Source organism: Eucyclogobius newberryi, unplaced genomic scaffold (genome assembly GCF_026437365.1).
Source record: "Eucyclogobius newberryi isolate DKJ021-1_F unplaced genomic scaffold, fEucNew1.0.hap1 SCAF_3, whole genome shotgun sequence".
Lineage (NCBI taxonomy): Eukaryota > Metazoa > Chordata > Actinopteri > Gobiiformes > Gobiidae > Eucyclogobius > Eucyclogobius newberryi.
In genome coordinates, this window is record NW_027315945.1 from 3,485,527 (window position 1) to 3,509,198 (window position 23,672).

At 50.4% G+C, this 23,672-nt stretch overlaps 1 protein-coding gene across 1 annotated transcript; it reads right to left on the reverse strand.

Annotated features, from left to right (window-relative positions):
- Positions 1-488: 488 nt before the first annotated feature.
- On the reverse strand, positions 489-18,200 carry ube2e2 (ubiquitin-conjugating enzyme E2E 2). The gene is made up of 6 exons (XM_072461318.1): positions 18,042-18,200; positions 10,590-10,773; positions 6,768-6,818; positions 4,938-5,070; positions 2,724-2,871; positions 489-1,175 (listed from the first exon to the last, which is right to left on the reverse strand). Exons 2-6 carry the CDS (start codon positions 10,763-10,765, stop codon positions 1,078-1,080), a joined length of 606 nt encoding a protein of 201 aa, XP_072317419.1. The 5' UTR covers positions 10,766-10,773; positions 18,042-18,200; the 3' UTR covers positions 489-1,077.
- Positions 18,201-23,672: the final 5,472 nt, after the last annotated feature.

Consider the following 23,672-nt stretch of genomic DNA (forward strand, 5'->3'; position numbering starts at 1 on the left):
CCTTGCGACCACAGCTATAAGCAGCCACATTGGCAACAGAGGTCAAGAACAGGATCCCCTCGGACTCGATGTCCCCAGGCTCCCCCAGCCTCCCCGAAGTGTGAGTTTAAGATCCTGCTGACAGAAGGCACCGAAAGATGTTACCAACAGACCTTGGGCCTGCAAAGTTTGACACTTTACCAAACCCTTTGTCATCTGCCAGTAAAGCCTGTACAGGAACCTCCGGCATCACACTACACGCAATAGTTTTTCCCTTGGGCTTCATATTCTGGGTCACACCAGAACAGCAATGCTTTAATTTGAGCTGAGATAAAGTAATGTAAACCCAAACCTTCCTTTTGATTTGATAGTTGAGTTTTGAATTGGAAACAAAGTTTTTTGCCTTGCCAAACAAATCTTGGGATTGTTAACTCCACTCACCAAACAGGGGATGGAAATCTGACGAGTCTGGAATAGATAATGGATTGAAAAAACACAGGACCACGGTGTCACAAGCCAACCAGTGTTTTTTTTATTGGGTGCTTCTGTAATACAAGTGCATGACAAACCAACTGTAGGGGGCGCCAGTGGAACATCACAAGTCTTGCCTCTGTCACAGGCCGACCTTCGCTCAAGCGGTCTGCCTCCAAAAAGCTATGGAAAAATGATACGTCAACAGTATAAACCGATAAGAGCAGAAGTTAAAAAAGTGTTGGGTCTCATCTTTGTGTTCCATGCAGAAAATGGATCTGGAACCAAACCGAAAAGGAAAATAACATCTCTGCATGTTTGCTCAGGCGCCTCAGAAAGGAAATCAGAAAAAAAAAAACTAAAAAAAAACCTGGTCGTAGCTGGGTGTGAAAGTCTTGTAAATCCATCGAGGAGGAATTGGTAAATTAAAAAAGTCCAAAATCTACTCTTTGTATATAAAAAAACAAGTCAAAAAGGGAACAGCAGATACACATGTGGAGTTATTATACACTGAAATGAGATGTCGGGGAGAGTGTGCTTTGATAGACGGGTTTGACGGTAGGGGCGGGGCCAGAGGTAGAGAGAGGGGGGCTAAGAGGTGGAGGGAGGTGGCATGTTAAGGAGAGTCTATGTGGCATATCGCTTGGTCCACTGTTTGGCTATTCTGTCGTGTTCCGTTCTGTTGGTCAGATACTGTGTGGCGATGCTCCCGACCAGAGGGTCCGCTGGAAAACAACAGAAATAATATGCACATTAGGCTGCCCCAAATAAATTGTCTGTTTGCTGTAACCCGAGTCAACATTTTTCAAATGGGTCGGACGGAAGGCAAAGTCTTATTTTTTTTACTTTTAAGGCAAAAAAAAGATCAAAATGTTGTCTTTTTTTACTCTGAGTGACCACCAGGGGTCAGGCTTCAACTGTCCAGGGGTCGGGCTTCAACAGTCCAGGGGTCAGGCTTCAACAGTCCAGGGGTCAGGCTTCAACAGTCCAGGGCTCAGACTTCGACCCAATCAGGAGACTAAATCTCACGATTTTAAGATATTTCAATCGACCTTTTGTACGTCGTTATCCTTTATTTTGGTAGTGAAGGCGAGCGGGGGGAACATTGGGGGGACACCGGCGCCGCCATGTTTGTTGTGATGGCGCTGCTGGGCGTGTTTCAATCCCAGAATGCATTTACGCAAGTCAAATTTCACACCCTGACAGAGCGTGACATTACTATGGACATGTCAGTGGCGCCGACAGAGGCAAACCAACTTGTAAAAGGCAAAATTACGACCTATACGCGCGTTCTGTGTTACAGACGCATGTGGAGGACTGAATATGAAATCGCACATGTGTTGCGCAGTTTGTGTGTGAATGGCCAAAGTCACCGCTGCACAGCACATGCTTTTACCTGGGAATAGGTCTATGATAAAAACGGGATCATATTTTCATTTTGGCCGCAACTTTACACAAACGCAATGTCCAGTTGGATTTGAACTCCATCATATTTATCTTGTTTTTGTGTGTGTGAAAGAGCAACACAAAACGTGTCAGCAGCTCCTCCAGAGTTCCCAGGGGCCTCTTGGCTGCGTCTCTGATCAGAGCTCTCCTTGTTCAGATGCAAGTTTTGGTGGACAGTCATGTCTTGGTAGCTTTGCATTTCCGGATAATGGACTGAACAGCGCTCAATGAGATGTTCAAAGCTTAGGAAATCTTTCTATAACCAAACCCTGCTTTAAATCCTCCACAACTTTACTTTCTGGCGTGTCCTTGGACTTCATGATGCCGTTTGGGCCACAACATTCCCCTCACTCTCTTCTCTCACTCTCTTACCTTCACAGAACAACTGCATTTATACTCAGGTTACACTGCATGTCGCCCCCAAAAATGCTGCCGGGGCACGCGCTCTAATATTTGGTAGGACTGCCTTTAGCTTCGATTGACACAGCGAATGTGTGCTGTGTAGTTTCAATAAGCTTCTGAAAATGTACGGATCTTGTATTGATGGAGAGTGACCACTGCACAAAGCCTTCTCCAGCTCATCCCAAACCCCCTCACTGGGGTTCAGAGCTGAAGCAGATCTGTTTCTGCTTCTTTGACCCTTCAACACACCCATGCAGCAGTTATCCAGGAGGAGACCCCACCTACTATATTTAGCTTGCTGAATTCAACTGAATATTGATTACGACACATAAATGGACTCTAGTGAATCATTAGTTCAACATTTGATCTTTAAGCAATCATCAGGAGACTTCTGACAGGGGATTGTAGAGTGTGAGCGTGCGCACCTGGGTTACAGTCTGTGAGCAGCGAGCAGATGGACAGCAGCACCTTGGAGATGGTGAGGGCGGGGCTCCAGTTGTCCTTCAGGATGTCCAGACAGATCACGCCCTGACTGTTGATGTTACAGTGGTAGATCCGCGTACGAAACGTCACCTGCAAACACAGCTCCTGGTTACAACATGCAGCTCTAGAAGTGACTTCCATGAGTTATACACCTGTACAAGCAGCGTCTTATTCAAAATGACATATTTAGTCAGGACATAGAGCTACGTTCTTGTTTGGAGAGCTTTTGCCGTGGTTAGGGATATGTTTGGCCTTTGACCAAGAATTTTCTCGACTACAGCTCTAAAAATTTGAATATAGAGAATATAATTTCCAGTCATATGATATTCAGGCACATTGTAGAACATTTCAGATGGAGTGGCATAATCACAATATCATTAGGATGATATAAGCTAAAGCTTCATATTTGACTAGCTAAATAATGTTTTTCTTCCTCCATAATTCCACTCCACAGTGCACAATATTGTCTTCTATATATTACAAAGTTTAGAATGAAGTTGCGTCGGACGTGCGTCCAGAGCAGCCGACGCAGAAAAGTTTGAAAAGCTGAACTTTTTTGACGCAGCGCAGCAACCAATCAGAGACCACGCTCTAGCCACGCTCTAGCACGACCCGCAAAAAGGCCCAAAACAAACCCTGCAACGATTTTTAAATCCTCAAGATTCAGCTCTTGGAGCAAATAAAGATATTCACTAAACTCTGCTCAGCCCTAAAGTATCTGACTCTGATCTTCTCTGATCCTGACTCTGAGGCCTGTGTCCAATGGATGAAAAGGCCGAGAAGAGTTGATGTGTCTAAATGATTTCAGCATTATAATACTGCCTTCACCCATGAGCTAAAACTGTCATTACATACCAACATTGTGAATACAATTGTGTTTTATGATACAGTGTTCACTGGTAATACATTTACATGTCTATGTCTTTATTTTTATTTATCATTTCCATGATTCCATAAGTTTTGGGCAGCCAATGTTCTGATGTCTTGATGGTGGATAAACTTATACACATGTAATAGTGTGTTTAGACTTATACACCATGTAATAGTGTGTTTAGACTTATACACATGTAATAGTGTGTTTAGACTTATACACCATGTAATAGTGTGTTTAGACTTATACACATATAATAGTGTGTTTAGACTTATACACATGTAATAGTGTGTTTAGACTTATACACATGTAATAGTGTGTTTAGACTTATACACATGTAATAGTGTGTTTAGACTTATACACATGTAATAGTGTGTTTAGACTTATACACCATGTAATAGTGTGTTTAGACTTATACACATGTAATAGTGTGTTTAGACTTATACACCATGTAATAGTGTGTTTAGACTTATACACATGTAATAGTGTGTTTAGACTTATACACCATGTAATAGTGTGTTTAGACTTATACACCATGTAATAGTGTGTTTAGACTTATACACATGTAATAGTGTGTTTAGACTTATACACCATGTAATAGTGTGTTTAGACTTATACACATATAATAGTGTGTTTAGACTTATACACATGTAATAGTGTGTTTAGACTTATACACATGTAATAGTGTGTTTAGACTTATACACCATGTAATAGTGTGTTTAGACTTATACACATGTAATAGTGTGTTTAGACTTATACACATGTAATAGTGTGTTTAGACTTATACACCATGTAATAGTGTGTTTAGACTTATACACATGTAATAGTGTGTTTAGACTTATACACATGTAATAGTGTGTTTAGACTTATACACATGTAATAGTGTGTTTAGACTTATACACCATGTAATAGTGTGTTTAGACTTATACACATGTAATAGTGTGTTTAGACTTATACACCATGTAATAGTGTGTTTAGACTTATACACATGTAATAGTGTGTTTAGACTTATACATCATGTAATAGTGTGTTTAGACTTATACATATGTAATAGTGTGTTTAGACTTATACACATGTAATAGTGTGTTTAGACGTATACACATGTAATAGTGTGTTTAGACTTATACACATGTAATAGTGTGTTTAGACTTATACACATGTAATAGTGTGTTTAGCACTGGAACATCAAAGCTGTCTGACCATTTGTTGTAGGGAGGAAATCTACCTAAAGACCGAGGTGTTGACCTCTTGGTTAAAGATGTGGCGCTGTACCGTGAGGACTGACCTTGGGAGGTTTGAAAGGATAGTCTGGAGTGAAGGCGATGTCCAGGAAGAAGACCCCTCCCTCGTACACAGAGCCAGGGGGGCCCAGGATGGTGGACCTCCACTCATAGATGTTGTCTCCTTTAGGACCAGCACTGCACAGAGCCCACAACATACTGTGTGAACCACTGACCCACAACACACTACAACACAATTGTGACAAGCACTATGGCGGTTATGTTCTCTCAGAGTTATTTGAATATGATATTAACACAATATAAACTCAGACTTGATCAAGCCTCATTTAGACTGAATAAGGAAAAATATACATACATATATAATACATTTTCATCTTTATAAGACGGCAGTATTTTTGCCGAGTGTCTTTCTCACGGTAGAGTCATGACATTAACCGAGGCACGCGAGGCCTGCAGGTCTTTGGATGTTGTTGTGGGGTCTTTTGTGACCTCCTGGATGAGTCGGCATTAGTGCTCTTGGGGTCAATTGTGCTCCTGGGGTCATTTGTGCTCTTGGGGTCATTTGTGCTCTTGGGGTCAATTGTGCTCTTGGGGTCATTTGGGGTCATTTGTGCTCTTGGGGTCATTTGGGGTCATTTGTGCTCTTGGGGTCAATTGTGCTCTTGGGGTCATTTGGGGTCATTTGTGCTCTTGGGGTCATTTGTGCTCTTGGGGTCATTTGTGCTCTTGGGGTCATTTGGGGTCATTTGTGCTCTTGGGGTCATTTGTGCTCTTGGGGTCATTTGTGCTCTTGGGGTCATTTGGGGTCATTTGTGCTCATTTCACCATGAGTAGAACACGTCTCTCACTGGGGTTCGCTGGAGTCCCAAAGCTTTGGAAATGGCTTTATAACATTTTCCAGACTGATGGCGCTCAATGACTTTCTTTCTCATTTGTTCCTGAATTTCTTTGGATCTCAGCATGATGTCCAGCTTTTGAGGATCTTTTGGTCTGCATCACTTTGTCAGGCAGGTCCTATTTAAGGGGTTCAATGATTAAGAACAGCAGTGGCAGTAATCAGGCCTGGGCGTGGCTAGAGACATTAAACTCTTAAAGTTATGTGATGACAGGGCGGGGCAGACACCTGTCACACAGGGCTTGGATTTGTTTTCCCGTAATAATAAAAACCTTCATTTAAAAAACTCCAATTGGTTGTATTTGACTTGATATTTAAATAAGTGTGGCAAACATGCAAAAACCTAAGAAATCCGGAAGAGGAAAAACACTTTCACGCCACTGTACATGTGCTGGATCTTCTGCCATGTCGCTCGACCGGCCCACCCCTGGTTTGCAAAAAATGGGTTCATTCCTACAATAATTCTCAAGTCCAGCAATTCAGAGACTGAGCACAGCTAAAGCAGCTCCTCCTCTTCAGAGGCGTCAGAAGATGAATAAATCAAAGCCTCAGCTGGAACATAATGATCTTCAAATGTCAAAATTGTCCTTAGTGTGCTTCTTTCCATCAGCGACTGCCCAAAACCTAATTACACTTAAACCGTGGCTCTCCTTTCATTTAGGACTACCCACAGGGCTCCAGATCCTCTGAGTATTTGAGAGCAGAGCTCGCACATGAAAAGTCCTTTATAATTCTTTTCCTCTGTATCTACCTGCGTTGCAACAATGAAATTTCCCCATGTGTGGACAATAAAGGAATATCATATCTTAATGGCCAAATGTGTCATATTTGCTTTATTGAGGTGATGTCAACCAAATAAGCCAGGACAGCCATGCGGGTTCTGCGCAGTATCTTTACTGTTCCTTTATATCATATCTAGATCGAGAGAGAGAGATCACATCTAGCAGAGAGCAGTGGAGAAAAGAGGAGGAGGTCTTACCTGCAGTTTGGAGGAGGGTCTAGTGTTATCTCGGCTAGTTCTTTCTGAATCCTACAAAAGACAAGATTTTAAAACATGCAGTCATTACAGAAGTCGTGTTCTGAACCAAAGAACTGTTGGCCCTTGTGTTTCATGTGGATGGAGAATACATATTAGTGATTATTATTAGGGGTGTGCCAAAATATCAATACATCATGACACTACATTTGGTGACACCATCACAGACTTTAGCCTTTTTAAATCTAAATCTTCAGACTAACGTTTAACACTCCACACTGTAATGTAGTGATACTTTATTTTGTACGGTTTGTTTTATATTGCCTTGATTTTTTATTGTGAAGCACTGAGTGTTGTAAAGGGCTCTATAGCTAAAGGTTGATTGATCCAGTATCGATATCGTGGGCTGTTGTATCGATATACTGCCAGGAGTCATGTTTTTTTTTAAATTAATTATATATATATATATATATATATATATATATATATATATATATATATATATATATATATATATATATATATATATATATATATATATATATATATATATATATATATATATATATATATATATATATATATATATATATATAGAGATATATATAGATATATATAGATATATATAGATATATATAGATATATATAGATATATAGAGATATATAGATATATAGAGATATATAGAGATATATAGAGATATATATAGATATATATAGATATATATAGATATATATAGATATATATAGATATATATAGATATATATAGATATATATAGATATATAGATATAGATATAGATATATAGATATATAGATATATAAATAATACACACATACATACACACTTCAGAGCTGAGCAGAGTTTAGTCAATATCATTATTTGCTCCAAGAGCTGCGTCTTAAGGATTGTTTTTTAATCGTTGCAGGGTTTGTTTTGGGTCTTCTTTAGGGTCGTTCGTGGGCACGTCACAAGAACGTAATCAGATTGGCTGCTGCAAAAAAATTCTGCTTTATCCAACTTTTCGGCGTGGTCAATATTAGACAACCTAGTTTGTTTTGGGATGAGTTAGCTACATTCTTGCTAAACCAGTGTGAGTTAGGTTTACTTCGTCTGGTTAAACCTAACTTTCTTCATTCATTGTCATTCAACTTCAAGAAATAATGGCTGGATCAGATGAACAGGTGAGCAAACATTTACATTTTCCCCCCTCGTCTCCTAAACTACTACAAAAACTTAGGGTTAGATTTATTTATTTTATCGTCAAATACTATCTTTGAGCAGACTATACTACGTGTCAAGTGGAACAGACTGTAATGCAATGAAAAAAAGCTTTTTGGAGCAAATGATTGCCTGAGCTGTGTCATGTTGTAATTCTAATTCCGTGAGGCAGAGGGGGGTTGACCTAAATCCAACCTTTTTGGCGTTGGCCGCGCTGGACGATAAAAACGCTGGGCGTCCACACAGGCTCTGAATATTAAGTGGACGCTTTGACGCTGCGGTGTGAACACAGCTTTAAAATGTTTGGTTGTGTGTTGGCGTCATCTATTGGCTACATCCAAATGCAAGTTTGTTTGTTCCCAAAACAATTCTAACAATAACAATAGAAAATATAGCCGCAAGCGGCAATGATCGGCCCTCGCTACGCCGCCGCCACACCGCAAGAGGAGGGGGCGCTAACGCGCCCCAATTGTCCTTTTATTACGCCTACTGCTGAATCTGTGACGCTGTCACATCTTCTCACCTTTGTTTTACCATCAAAAAGCAATTTTATTTTGAATTCTTGGCAAAATGTGCGGCTTTGCCGCACAGACACCGTGACTCTTTGAATAAAAATGTGGATAACTTTTGATGGTCCACCCCTGAAGATGAGTCTCACCAAATTTCAGGTTAATATGTCAAACGCCCTAAGAGGAGTTTGTGAATGTCTAAAGTGTAAACATGTTCTGGCGATTTCCCCATTGGAATAACATGGAAGGTTTCGGTCATCGTTACGGCAACGCCATAACAATTATGACATGGGTCTCATTGACTTTTTTGATGGGGCCAAAATTGAGTTGTGTGTCAAATTTCATATAATTTCGCAAAACTAAATATTTAACCTCCATATAAAATCTGTAGGGGGCGCTGTGGCTCCAAATTAATTTATTTCACTTCAAGTAGGTTTAGGGCAAAGAGTTTAACAACTGATTCTAATTTGACGCAATTCAGACTTTATCTGCGCAAACGGCAGAAATGTTAAATTTGGGAGATTTCTGAAATTCTTGCTACAGTTTGCGGCTTCGCCGCACAGAGACCGTGAGAGGTATCAATGTAATTTGGATAACTTTTGATGTCCCACTCCTCAGTAGCATTTTCACCAAATTTCAGCTTTTTAGGGCCAACGCCCTGGGAGGAGTTCGTAAAAGTACGACGTTTGGAAAAACTCCGAAGTCATGTTTAGCCATTTTTGAAGCAATATGGCCGACATTTGGTTGGGCGGACGGCGTTGCCGTAATAATATTTTTTACTTCTCTTGTCACCATCTACCTCTGCGCCAAATTTCATGATTCTACGATAAGATTTTTTTTGGGTCATTTCCCATCTCTCAATGCATTTTTGGTACATTTGGGGGCGCTGACGCGCCAATTTTTTTATTTTAGAAAAGGGAAATAGCCAGAATGTAGAGAGGCACGATTTTTAGAGGTGTGCAAATTTTTGTGACTTTTCGTCAATGTTCACTGGGTGAAAAATAGGGGGGTTGGTCCCGAGAAGAAGAAGAAAGAAAGAAAGAAAGAATAATATTCCGATACGAAAACAATGTTTCCCATTTTCCAAATATCATAAACTATACATTTTCGGAAAGCGCTCGCGCTTTCCTACCTCATGGTGTGGGTCCCTGGTCACTGACGGGTACTTTCGTTAATTTTGAGTGGGCTCCGCCCACTTTGTGTTTTTGGCCCTCTATACAGTAATAATGTTCATTTTTTGCATTACATGTTTATATGCACGGAACATGCAAGAGATGGGGAACGTATTCGTGAGGTCATCTCAATGTAAAGTGCTCGTTTAGTGCGTACTTTTGCACGGGCTTCGCCCGTTTACAACGGTGATGTTCCATTTTCCTAATACTAATTAGTATGCACGGGGCGTGCATGAGTGAAGGAGTGCGTTAGTGAGTGTTTGGAAGTGGGCGAGCGCTTCGCGCTCGATTTCGTGCGCACTACGTGCGCACTTTCGCAGCCGTGCTTTGCACGGCCTTACGAGATTAATAGGCCTCTTGCCAGCTTGTGGCGCTCGGGCCTAATAATGTGCAATAATTTACCTTTACAACTAAACCTACATTTGATCCTCATTTTAGAAAGAAAGGAATTTTGTTTGCGGCAACTTTTCGTAAAAAGTTAAAATAAAAACGTTCATAATGTTGCACCACTGTCGTGTCTTGTCTCCTTGTCAAAACCAGCACAATCCAATCCATATCATCCGTGTGTTGACCTCTTGGCACTGGTGGACAGAGTGACCCTGTCTGTGTGCGTGTGTCTCTGTGCGCGTGTGTCTCTGTGCGCGTGTGTCTCTGTGCGCGTGTGTCTCTGTGCGCGTGTGTCTCTGTGCGCGTGCGTCTCTGTGTGCGTCTCTGTGTGCGTCTCTGTGTGCGTCTCTGTGTGCGTCTCTGTGTGCGTCTCTGTGTGCGTCTCTGTGTGCGTCTCTGTGTGCGTCTCTGTGTGCGTCTCTGTGTGCGTCTCTGTGTGCGTCTCTGTGTGCGTCTCTGTGTGCGTCTCTGTGTGCGTCTCTGTGTGCGTCTCTGTGTGCGTCTCTGTGTGTGTGTTTGTGTTTTGCGTGCGTGCGTACCTCTTGGCACTGGTGGACAGCTTGGCGGCGGTCTTGTTGGAGATCTTGGTCTCCTTCTTCTTGGGCTGTGCAGACTCTCGGCCTTGTTCTGGAGGAGCCGGCTCTCTCTGCTCGATGTCCGAGCTTCCTCCGCTGGTGCTGGGGCTGTCGTCCGCTCGCTGCACTTCACTCGACATCGTGGGCCCTGGAAAGGCAAACGACAAACAATCAGAAGCGTTCACTACAGACTCATTCTAAAGAGGGAAACCATGTCCAGTTTCTTGGAAAAAAATGAGAATACTGAAAATTGATTGTTTAATTTGTGTTCTTAAAAAATAGAAAATGATTTCTTCATCTAATTTAACTACATTAACCTTGCCCCAGATACATTGTAAAAACGGCTCTTGAAAGCAGATGAAAATTAGACCACGGTCTGCATCCAAATATAGCGTTTTATTTTCTGCGAGGCAGGGAGTGCACCATTAGCATGCTAATGTTTATCACTTTTACCGTGACTGTAAACTCCGCTTTGGCTCTGAAAGTTGTGAAAAGTACTCAAACTCATCACGGTGAATAATTAGGATGCTCAGAGGGTAAGTGCGCGATACATGGACCCCTGCTTCCAGGTACAGAAGATTTAATAGTATATATACATAAAGGCCACACAAAAAAGTTGTGTTTCCTCTGGACTGGCAGACCGGGGTGGTGGTCCCTCTGTTGAAGAAGGGGGACCGGAGGGTGTGTTCCAACTACAGGCATCACACTCCTCAGCCTCCCGGGTAAGGTCTATTCCAAGGTCCTGGAGAGGAGAATCTGACCGATAGTCGAACCTCGGATTCAGGAGGAGCAGAGTGGAACACTGGACCAGCTCTATACCCTCCATCGGGTGCTCGAGGGCTCATGGGAGTTTGCCCAACCAGTCCACATGTGCTTTGTGGATCTGGAGAAGGCTTTCGACCGTGTCCCTCGGGGTGTCCTTTGGGGGGTGCTCCGGGAGTACGGGGTCCGGGGCCCTTTGCTCAGGGCTGTGCGGTCCCTGTATGACCGGAGCAGGAGCTGTGTTCGCATTGCCGGCAGTAAGTCAGACCTGTTCCCAGTGCATGTTGGACTCCTCAGGGCTGCCCTTTGTCACCGGTTCTGTTCATTGTTTTTATGGACAGAATTTCTAGGCGCAGTCAGGGGTCGGAGGGTGTGGTCAGGGGTCGGAGGGTGTCCGGTTTGGGGACCACAGGATTCCATCTCTGCTGTTTGCAGACGATGTTGTCCTGATGGCTCCATCAAACCCGGACCTGCAGCTGCACTGGGACGGTTTGTAGCCGAGTGTGAAGCGGCTGGGATGAGAATCAGCTCCAAATCCGAGGCCATGGTTCTCGACCGGAAAAAGGTGGCTTGCCCTCTTCAGGTGGGTGGGGAGTCCTTGCCCCAAGTGGAGGAGTTCAAGTATCTCGGGGTCTTGTTCACGATTTTGGTAAACCTGGCTGGTCTCCCTACCCCCCTCCTCACTAGTGTAAGCTCATTTTTCCCCCTTTTGATATAGATTAGCACAGACAAGTTTGATTATTAAAAAAAAACACCCTGGTTAAACTGAATACCTGCATGAATCTGCATTTTAAATCTGATCGAACATCACCTGTGATTTACCTGCATGAATCAGCTGTAACGGTGCCATCTTGATAGTTTTGGTAAATAAACCACACGAAAGATTTTATTGACTAGTGTTTGTTTGATTAGACTATGTCGTAAGTCCCTGAACCGTGAAGTCATTCTTCAGACCTTTTAACGAGCGCGATTAAGGACCTAATTTTAGCTTTGGATCTTATCCTCGTGCCCCGTCTTCTATTTTCTGCTAAAAATCCTCCTTAATCATTAAACTGAATATCTGTAGTTTGAGACCCCTACACCCGCCAACCTAGACATCACGTTTGGGGCAAAAACCAGGCATTTCCGAGTACAACCGAACAAGACCGAACGCAGCGGCCAATCAGATGCCCACTTTCATCGAAATTAGATCACAGACACCGCTCGGCCAATGAGAAGCGAGAAGACTGCGAAGTGGCATGTCTGTCAAAACAAAACTTAAGCCATGAAAATGCCCCAAATATGGTCAAATTACTACTTAAATCTTGATTCTTTCGAGGAATTTCGATACAGGGGCACGGTGCCCCCTTCTAATTCAAACCCCGGGCCCGCCGGAGATTTGAGTGCTTATGGGCCCCCGTCTATTTCACAGCCTGCTGAACGATTAATTGCATTTGCAATTAAATCGCTATGTAATCAAACGCGATTTGCTAATCGCAACATACGCTATTAGAATATGGTCATGTGTCGGGCTGGGTAAAAAAATCTCTTTAATCGATTTTGGATCGATGTAATTAAGATTTTGCAGTATCAATTCATAAGGCATGAGATCGATTTTCCCCCATGAAGTTAACCCCAGTCTTGTGCAGGCGCAGCAGTCTTGTGCAGGCGCAGTAGTCTTGTGCAGGCGCAGTAGTCTTGTGCAGGCGCAGCAGTCTTGTGCAGGCGCAGCAGTCTTGTGCAGGCGCAGTAGTCTTGTGCAGGCGCAGTAGTCTTGTGCAGGCGCAGTAGTCTTGTGCAGGCGCAGCAGTCTTGTGCAGGCGCAGTAGTCTTGTGCAGGCGCAGTAGTCTTGTGCAGGCGCAGTAGTCTTGTGCAGGCGCAGTAGTCTTGTGCAGGCGCAGCAGTCTTGTGCAGGCGCAGTAGTCTTGTGCAGGCGCAGTAGTCTTGTGCAGGCGCAGTAGTCTTGTGCAGGCGCAGCAGTCTTGTGCAGGCGCAGCAGTCTTGTGCAGGCGCAGTAGTCTTGTGCAGGCGCAGTAGTCTTGTGCAGGCGCAGTAGTCTTGTGCAGGCGCAGTAGTCTTGTGCAGGCGCAGTAGTCTTGTGCAGGCGCAGCAGTCTTGTGCAGGCGCAGTAGTCTTGTGCAGGTGCAGCAGTCTTGTGCAGGCGCAGTAGTCTTGTGCAGGTGAAGCAGTCTTGTGCAGGTGCAGCAGTCTTGTGCAGGTGCAGCAGTCTTGTGCAGGTGCAGTAGTCTTGTGCAGGTGCAGTAGTCTTGTGCAGGTGCAGCAGTGCCGCGTCCCAACTCAAGTCTGACGTCTGGAACCATTTCAGATTTAAAACAACGAAGGACAAAGAGCCGGATAAAACCAAAGTGGTTTGCAAAATCTGCGAAGTGGAGGTCAGTTATTGTGGAAATACTACAAACCTCACTTGACCAGTATCACACTACGCTAACGTTAGCTTCCGACAACAAGCCGTCCGGGGCAAAACAAAATGAAACTGAGGGAATCACTAACATGACCAGACGATTCTCCTCTGGTCATAAAGATAACAGAGGCCATCGCAACTTTTGTCTGCAAAGATTTACGCCCGTACTCGGTCGTGCAAAACCAACGCTTCAAGCGGCGTGTTCAGGTGCTAGATCCACACTAAGTTATGGTGCAACGTAAACATCTGACAGAAAGTTCTCCCCATGATGGACACGTATGTGAAAGACGCCATCCTAACGATAATGTCGAATCTGCAGAGAGTTGGCATAACACTTGGACATCACGATCAACGCAGTCGTACCGGACAGTGACCTGACGAGCCACACCGCTAATAATATAGCTAATGTGGGGGGCCATACAGGAGTATGACCAGCAAAGACCCAGCAGTCGTGAGGGACAACGCTGCAAATAATGGTTGGTGCAGTGGAGATAATGAACTGAGCCTCACAAACAGCTCTAAAAACTACTTTATATTTCAAAAATTGTCCAATTCACAAGTTTGCACTTAAAACCCGTTTATGGTGAAAAGAAAAAATAAAGTGCATTTGTATTTTGTAACACAATTGAGCCATTTACATTATTTAAGAGCAGATTCAATTCAGTTGAATCATGATTAATCGATTCAGGACGTTATGAATCGAAATCGAACGGTGGGCCGCGCTCTTGTCCCGGGGACATGTGGACTTTTGCTTTAAGTGCGTCTAAATTCTGTGAACGCACATCATTTTACAGCTTAACATACATAAACTGTGACTATGGAGACGAGGGAAAGATAGAAAGATAAAAAGACATGATTTCTCAGGTGCAGATCTGTTGTCACAGTTTAGTGCTTTCAGGAACTTTTTTCCATTGTCCATTTCATTACGTTGCATATATTTTAAAGCTCAGTGTGGGACATTTTTAACGGACGTGAAGCGGGTTGAAAAAAATGGATGTTGTGGTCTGGGGCTGCTGCAGGTCAGAGAACTCCAAAAACATGATCTGTGCATTTGATTTTAAGCACTAAATAGCAAAGTAATCTTTCTTTAGCAGCTTCTGCTTTTAATATCATTTGAACCAAATGTTCTAATGTAATTTACTTTTAAAATAGACCTGCTTTGGTCCTGCTTTATAGTTTATCCATGTTTTTCTGGTAGATATGGTTTTAGTCTTGGTTTAACCCTGGTCTTAGGTCTGCTTTGCACCAGTCAAGTCAGGTTTCTGGTAAATACTGGGTTTTAGTGCTTTAGTCTTGTTTTTAGTCTTGTATTATTGTCTCTTTGAAAGTAAAGTCCTGTGTTGATTTGTGCTGTTGGATTGTGCCACTGTTTATGGAGCTGATAAGAGATAAAATAACATCACATACAACAGTCCAAAAAAGCATAAAATTGTGGTGTGATTTCGTAGTCTAGAACCCAGAACTTAGCCCCCCCAAAAAATCTGGGCCCCTGGAAACTATAATCGGAGACCCCTGGCCAAGTACATCACGATACACTACGCATCTTAATACAGGGGCCACGATATATTACAAATCTCAATATTCTGCGTGATACGCGTCCTGACACGTGGATTTCCCTTAAACCCAGTGCTAAAGTTGTCTAAAATGATGCTTTGATTAAGTAGAATAACAATGTCCTCAATATCGGAATACACCTGTCCTATGGTCAAGTATTTCAGCTCCTCAGATTCAGCCTGGACGTTAAACTTGAGAAAACGCTCTTCTCTTTAAAGCTGATTAACTTTGACTAAGTTGGAATATTTGTAAAGACCATATACATTGAAAAAATAATTTTAAATACCATAATAATTTGTTTTTATTTATCTATTTTGACACATTGTTTTATATTCTTATAAACTACAGTTATTTTATTCAAAAGTGTCTGAACATTGTAAAGCACTTTGAATTGCGCTTTATAAATAAATGTAATGATTGATCTTAATTTAATCTAATACTGGCACATTTACAGAAATGTTGATTCATGTGCACTGTCCCAGTTCAAATAAATTAATATTAAAATAAACACGTTTGGCATTCATGGCTTTCAGTTTCCAGTTATAGGAAACATTAATGAACTTTTCAAATATTTCTCTGATTAATAGATGAATCATTCTGAAATGCATAAATTACACTTGAAAGGACTTGAAATTTGGGATTGATTTGGACTTGAGGCCAGATACTTGAGACTTTAAAAACGCACCCGCCTGTTCCGTCTTCCACTGGACTGTGTTTGACAACTTTTACACAGAATGCTCCTCTCGCAACACAAACCAAAACCATCGATCGAAATTGTGCTACAACTGTCAATCACCACCTAAGTCACGCCCAAGTGACCGTATGATGATGATTGACGGCAATATTTAGGCAGGTGGAAGTTTTGAAAATGTACTTCATGTATATGCTGAAAATATCTTAATGAACCATAAACTACAGAAGATTTGTGATGCAATGCAAAAACCCTCATGAAAATTGATGAGTTTTTAGCGGCTGCAGTCGTCTAATCGAGGCGTCTGCTCCAGGGAGGTCCACGTCGAGGCGTCTGCTCCCGGGAGGTCCACGTCGAGGCGTCTGCTCCCGGGAGGTCCACGTCGAGGCGTCTGCTCCCGGGAGGTCCACGTCGAGGCGTCTGCTCCCGGGAGGTCCACGTCGAGGCGTCTGCTCCCGGGAGGTCCACGTCGAGGCGACTGCTCCCGGGAGGTCCACGTCGAGGCGTCTGCTCCCGGGAGGTCCACGTCGAGGCGTCTGCTCCCGGGAGGTCCACGTCGAGGCGTCTGCTCCAGGGAGGTCCACGTCGAGGCGTCTGCTCCCGGGAGGTCCACGTCGAGGCGTCTGCTCCCGGGAGGTCCACGTCGAGGCGTCTGCTCCAGGGAGGTCCACGTCGAGGCGTCTGCTCCAGGGAGGTCCACGTCGAGGCGTCTGCTCCCGGGAGGTCCACGTCGAGGCGTCTGCTCCCGGGAGGTCCACGTCGAGGCGTCTGCTCCAGGGAGGTCCACGTCGAGGCGTCTGCTCCCGGGAGGTCCACGTCGAGGCGTCTGCTCCCGGGAGGTCCACGTCGAGGCGTCTGCTCCCGGGAGGTCCACGTCGAGGCGTCTGCTCCAGGGAGGTCCACGTCGGGTCAGACGGGTCAGAGATATTTACATGGCCTCATTCTAAGTGCCTGTTGCTCGCCCTGACTGTATGAAATGATACAGGTTGTGGAGAGAGGACTATGACATATCATGAGATATGACTCTTACCTCCTTAATTGATGAAACCTTTTCAATTACTTTTTGGCTGAAATGTGTTTTGCCTCGTTTAGACACTCTTAAACTTTAATATATCTCCCTTGTTTTGGGGATAATTGACTTGTTCCTACAGTATTACACTCTGGTCACCATGACATTTATGATGGTGTCAATCAATTGTAAATCGGCCTATTTTGAATTTGTTTCTGATCGACTCAACCTCCGTTTAATCCTCACTGGAACCAACGGAAGGAACTGGGAGAGTAAGGCCTACCAGGCTTCACGGCGTGCCACCTAAAGCTCTGGCCGCAGCGTCACTACAAAGACGGTGGAATGCACACGTCATGGATCATAAAGCTCCAATGTTTGTGCCAAGAGCGCGCGTGACAGCAGCGAGTGTCGGGGCTCTGCTTTCAGGGGGCGTTTCGTGCTAATGACAGAGCGGCTAACGTGCTAGCCGCTCCACCGAACCGTCCAACAACAATGACTTCATCACGTTGCACACAGATATGTCGCGGTTAATGAGTGTGACGACATATGCAAGTCAATATCAGCGTGTATAAAACAATAAAAAGGTTGTTTTGGGAAGTCCAAGGAGCCGAGCGCCCGACAAAGACAAGCCAGACGGCGCGCTAGCTAACAGGCGAAAAGTAGTCCCGCGGTGCGCTCCATTACCGCCGATGGGCATTTAAAAGTCCCACTAAAGACGGCGTGACGGGCCCACGCTTCAGGGCACTGGAGCCCGGGGGAAGCGGGGTGCGTTTCCGTGGGACTGTGTGAAAACTGCAGCGACTCGGGGCCGCTGGAGCACGGGTGAAGGAGCACCAGGAGCGACACCGGGGAGAGAGCCGTGTCCGCAGCGGCGTGAGGAGCGTGGAGCGGTGACCCCCGCACATCGCCCCCCGCCGACACGGAAAAGCGCCCTTTCTCCGAACATTAGCGGACCTGTGTCGGCTTTAGCGGCGGTGGACGACCCGTGTGGTGTTTACCTGGCGGCTGGCCGTCGAGGCTGCGGTTCGGCGCGTTGATCCCGTCGGTACCGTACGAGAGTGTGCTCCTCACTCACTCACACGGCCGCCGCTCGCTCCTGTGTCCGTGCTGTTTGACTGGAGGCGCGGACTCGCGGGCGGGACTCACTCACAGACTCACGGGGGGGCGGGCTCGCGGGCAGCAGAAAGGAGATTAGATTACAGCACAAACAGAGGAAGCCCCGCACCGCCCCCCTGCGCGTGTGCGTGAGTGCGCGCGCGCGGGCTGCACTGTGAGGGCCAGGGTCTGGAGCAGGGTCTGGAGCCGGGTCTGGAGCCGGGTCTGGAGGAGGGTCTGGAGCCGGGTCTGGAGCCGGGTCTGGAGGAGGGTCTGGAGGAGGGTCTGGAGCCGGGTCTGGAGGAGGGTCTGGAGGAGGGTCTGGAGCCGGGTCTGGAGCCGGGTCTGGAGGGTCTGGAGCAGGGTCTGGAGCAGGGTCTGGAGCCGGGTCTGGAGCCGGGTCTGGAGCAGGGTCTGGAGGAGGGTCTGGAGCCGGGTCTGGAGGAGGGTCTGGAGCAGGGTCTGGAGCCGGGTCTGGAGCCGGGTCTGGAGCCGGGTCTGGAGGAGGGTCTGGAGCCGGGTCTGGAGGAGGGTCTAGAGCAGGGTCTGGAGCCGGGTCTGGAGGAGGGTCTGGAGCCGGGTCTGGAGCCGGGTCTGGAGCCGGGTCTGGAGCCGGGTCTGGAGCCGGGTCTGGAGCAGGGTCTGGAGCCGGGTCTGGAGCCGGGTCTGGAGGAGGGTCTGGAGCCGGGTCTGGAGCAGGGTCTGGAGCAGGGTCTGGAGCCGGGTCTGGAGGGTCTGGAGCCGGGTCTGGAGGGTCTGGAGCCGGGTCTGGAGCAGGGTCTGGAGCCGGGTCTGGAGCAGGGTCTGGAGCCGGGTCTGGAGGGTCTGGAGCAGGGTCTGGAGCAGGGTCTGGAGCAGGGTCTGGAGCCGGGTCTGGAGCCGGGTCTGGAGCAGGGTCTGGAGCCGGGTCTGGAGCCGGGTCTGGAGCCGGGTCTGGAGCCGGGTCTGGAGCAGGGTCTGGAGCCGGGTCTGGAGCCGGGTCTGGAGCAGGGTCTGGAGCCGGGTCTGGAGGGTCTGGAGCAGGGTCTGGAGCAGGGTCTGGAGCCGGGTCTGGAGCCGGGTCTGGAGCCGGGTCTGGAGCAGGGTCTGGAGCAGGGTCTGGAGCAGGGTCTGGAGCCGGGTCTGGAGGAGGGTCTGGAGGAGGGTCTGGAGCCGGGTCTGGAGGAGGGTCTGGAGCCGGGTCTGGAGCCGGGTCTGGAGCCGGGTCTGGAGGGTCTGGAGCAGGGTCTGGAGCAGGGTCTGGAGCCGGGTCTGGAGCCGGGTCTGGAGCAGGGTCTGGAGGAGGGTCTGGAGCCGGGTCTGGAGGAGGGTCTGGAGCAGGGTCTGGAGCCGGGTCTGGAGCCGGGTCTGGAGCCGGGTCTGGAGGAGGGTCTGGAGCCGGGTCTGGAGGAGGGTCTGGAGCAGGGTCTGGAGCCGGGTCTGGAGCCGGGTCTGGAGCCGGGTCTGGAGCCGGGTCTGGAGCCGGGTCTGGAGCAGGGTCTGGAGCCGGGTCTGGAGCCGGGTCTGGAGGAGGGTCTGGAGCCGGGTCTGGAGGAGGGTCTGGAGCAGGGTCTGGAGCCGGGTCTGGAGGGTCTGGAGCCGGGTCTGGAGCCGGGTCTGGAGGGTCTGGAGCCGGGTCTGGAGCAGGGTCTGGAGCCGGGTCTGGAGCAGGGTCTGGAGCCGGGTCTGGAGGGTCTGGAGCAGGGTCTGGAGCAGGGTCTGGAGCAGGGTCTGGAGCCGGGTCTGGAGCCGGGTCTGGAGCAGGGTCTGGAGCCGGGTCTGGAGCCGGGTCTGGAGCCGGGTCTGGAGCCGGGTCTGGAGCCGGGTCTGGAGCAGGGTCTGGAGCCGGGTCTGGAGCCGGGTCTGGAGCAGGGTCTGGAGCCGGGTCTGGAGGGTCTGGAGCAGGGTCTGGAGCAGGGTCTGGAGCCGGGTCTGGAGCCGGGTCTGGAGCCGGGTCTGGAGCAGGGTCTGGAGCAGGGTCTGGAGCAGGGTCTGGAGGGTCTGGAGCAGGGTCTGGAGCAGGGTCTGGAGCCGGGTCTGGAGCCGGGTCTGGAGCCGGGTCTGGAGCCGGGTCTGGAGGGTCTGGAGCCGGGTCTGGAGCAGGGTCTGGAGCCGGGTCTGGAGCCGGGTCTGGAGCAGGGTCTGGAGCCGGGTCTGGAGGGTCTGGAGCAGGGTCTGGAGCAGGGTCTGGAGCCGGGTCTGGAGCCGGGTCTGGAGCCGGGTCTGGAGCCGGGTCTGGAGGGTCTGGAGCCGGGTCTGGAGCAGGGTCTGGAGCCGGGTCTGGAGCCGGGTCTGGAGCCGGGTCTGGAGGAGGGTCTGGAGCCGGGTCTGGAGCCGGGTCTGGAGGAGGGTCTGGAGCCGGGTCTGGAGCCGGGTCTGGAGCAGGGTCTGGAGCAGGGTCTGGAGCCGGGTCTGGAGCCGGGTCTGGAGCCGGGTCTGGAGCCGGGTCTGGAGCCAGGTCTGGAGCAGGGTCTGGAGCCGGGTCTGGAGGGTCTGGAGCAGGGTCTGGAGCCGGGTCTGGAGGAGGGTCTGGAGCAGGGTCTGGAGCCGGGTCTGGAGCCGGGTCTGGAGCCGGGTCTGGAGGAGGGTCTGGAGCCGGGTCTGGAGGAGGGTCTGGAGCAGGGTCTGGAGCCGGGTCTGGAGGAGGGTCTGGAGCCGGGTCTGGAGCAGGGTCTGGAGCAGGGTCTGGAGCAGGGTCTGCAGCAGGGTCTGGAGCCGGGTCTGGAGGAGGGTCTGGAGCCGGGTCTGGAGCCGGGTCTGGAGCCGGGTCTGGAGCCGGGTCTGGAGCAGGGTCTGGAGCAGGGTCTGGAGCCGGGTCTGGAGGAGGGTCTGGAGCAGGGTCTGGAGCCGGGTCTGGAGCCGGGTCTGGAGCCGGGTCTGGAGCAGGGTCTGGAGCAGGGTCTGGAGCAGGGTCTGGAGCAGGGTCTGGAGCCGGGTCTGGAGCCGGGTCTGGAGCCGGGTCTGGAGGGTCTGGAGCCGGGTCTGGAGCAGGGTCTGGAGCAGGGTCTGGAGCAGGGTCTGGAGCCGGGTCTGGAGCCGGGTCTGGAGGAGGGTCTGGAGCCGGGTCTGGAGCCGGGTCTGGAGCCGGGTCTGGAGGGTCTGGAGCCGGGTCTGGAGCAGGGTCTGGAGCCGGGTCTGGAGGGTCTGGAGCAGGGTCTGGAGGAGGGTCTGGAGCCGGGTCTGGAGCCGGGTCTGGAGGAGGGTCTGGAGCCGGGTCTGGAGCCGGGTCTGGAGCCGGGTCTGGAGGGTCTGGAGCCGGGTCTGGAGCCGGGTCTGGAGCCGGGTCTGGAGCAGGGTCTGGAGCCGGGTCTGGAGCAGGGTCTGGAGCCGGGTCTGGAGGGTCTGGAGCAGGGTCTGGAGCAGGGTCTGGAGCAGGGTCTGGAGCAGGGTCTGGAGCCGGGTCTGGAGCAGGGTCTGGAGCAGGGTCTGGAGCCGGGTCTGGAGCCGGGTCTGGAGCCGGGTCTGGAGGAGGGTCTGGAGCAGGGTCTGGAGCCGGGTCTGGAGCAGGGTCTGGAGCAGGGTCTGGAGCCGGGTCTGGAGGAGGGTCTGGAGCCGGGTCTGGAGCCGGGTCTGGAGCCGGGTCTGGAGCAGGGTCTGGAGCCGGGTCTGGAGCCGGGTCTGGAGGAGGGTCTGGAGCAGGGTCTGGAGCAGGGTCTGGAGGAGGGTCTGGAGCCGGGTCTGGAGCCGGGTCTGGAGCCGGGTCTGGAGCCGGGTCTGGAGCAGGGTCTGGAGCAGGGTCTGGAGGGTCTGGAGCAGGGTCTGGAGCAGGGTCTGGAGCCGGGTCTGGAGCCGGGTCTGGAGCCGGGTCTGGAGGGTCTGGAGCCGGGTCTGGAGCCGGGTCTGGAGCAGGGTCTGGAGCCGGGTCTGGAGCAGGGTCTGGAGCCGGGTCTGGAGGGTCTGGAGCAGGGTCTGGAGCAGGGTCTGGAGCAGGGTCTGGAGCCGGGTCTGGAGGAGGGTCTGGAGCCGGGTCTGGAGCCGGGTCTGGAGCCGGGTCTGGAGCCGGGTCTGGAGCAGGGTCTGGAGCCGGGTCTGGAGCCGGGTCTGGAGCCGGGTCTGGAGCAGGGTCTGGAGCAGGGTCTGGAGGGTCTGGAGCCGGGTCTGGAGCAGGGTCTGGAGCCGGGTCTGGAGCCGGGTCTGGAGCCGGGTCTGGAGGAGGGTCTGGAGCCGGGTCTGGAGCCGGGTCTGGAGCCGGGTCTGGAGCCGGGTCTGGAGGGTCTGGAGCAGGGTCTGGAGCAGGGTCTGGAGCCGGGTCTGGAGCCGGGTCTGGAGCAGGGTCTGGAGCCGGGTCTGGAGGGTCTGGAGCAGGGTCTGGAGCAGGGTCTGGAGGAGGGTCTGGAGCCGGGTCTGGAGGAGGGTCTGGAGCAGGGTCTGGAGCCGGGTCTGGAGCCGGGTCTGGAGGAGGGTCTGGAGCCGGGTCTGGAGGAGGGTCTGGAGCAGGGTCTGGAGCCGGGTCTGGAGCCGGGTCTGGAGCCGGGTCTGGAGCCGGGTCTGGAGCCGGGTCTGGAGGGTCTGGAGCCGGGTCTTGAGCCGGGTCTGGAGCAGGGTCTGGAGCCGGGTCTGGAGCAGGGTCTGGAGCCGGGTCTGGAGGGTCTGGAGCAGGGTCTGGAGCAGGGTCTGGAGCCGGGTCTGGAGCCGGGTCTGGAGCAGGGTCTGGAGCCGGGTCTGGAGCCGGGTCTGGAGCCGGGTCTGGAGCCGGGTCTGGAGGGTCTGGAGCAGGGTCTGGAGCCGGGTCTGGAGCCGGGTCTGGAGCAGGGTCTGGAGCCGGGTCTGGAGCAGGGTCTGGAGCAGGGTCTGGAGCAGGGTCTGGAGGAGGGTCTGGAGCCGGGTCTGGAGGAGGGTCTGGAGCAGGGTCTGGAGCAGGGTCTGGAGCCGGGTCTGGAGCCGGGTCTGGAGCAGGGTCTGGAGCAGGGTCTGGAGCCGGGTCTGGAGCCGGGTCTGGAGCCGGGTCTGGAGGAGGGTCTGGAGCAGGGTCTGGAGCAGGGTCTGGAGCAGGGTCTGGAGCCGGGTCTGGAGGAGGGTCTGGAGCAGGGTCTGGAGCCGGGTCTGGATTAGGGTCTGGAGCCGGGTCTGGAGCCGGGTCTGGAGCCGGGTCTGGAGCCGGGTCTGGAGCAGGGTCTGGAGCAGGGTCTGGAGCAGGGTCTGGAGGGTCTGGAGCAGGGTCTGGAGCAGGGTCTGGAGCAGGGTCTGGAGCCGGGTCTGGAGCCGGGGCTGGAGCCGGGTCTGGAGCCGGGTCTGGAGGGTCTGGAGCCGGGTCTGGAGCAGGGTCTGGAGCCGGGTCTGGAGCCGGGTCTGGAGCCGGGTCTGGAGCAGGGTCTGGAGCAGGGTCTGGAGCCGGGTCTGGAGCCGGGTCTGGAGCCGGGTCTGGAGGAGGGTCTGGAGCCGGGTCTGGAGCCGGGTCTGGAGCCGGGTCTGGAGCCGGGTCTGGAGGGTCTGGAGCAGGGTCTGGAGCAGGGTCTGGAGGAGGGTCTGGAGCCGGGTCTGGAGGAGGGTCTGGAGCAGGGTCTGGAGCCGGGTCTGGAGGAGGGTCTGGAGCCGGGTCTGGAGCCGGGTCTGGA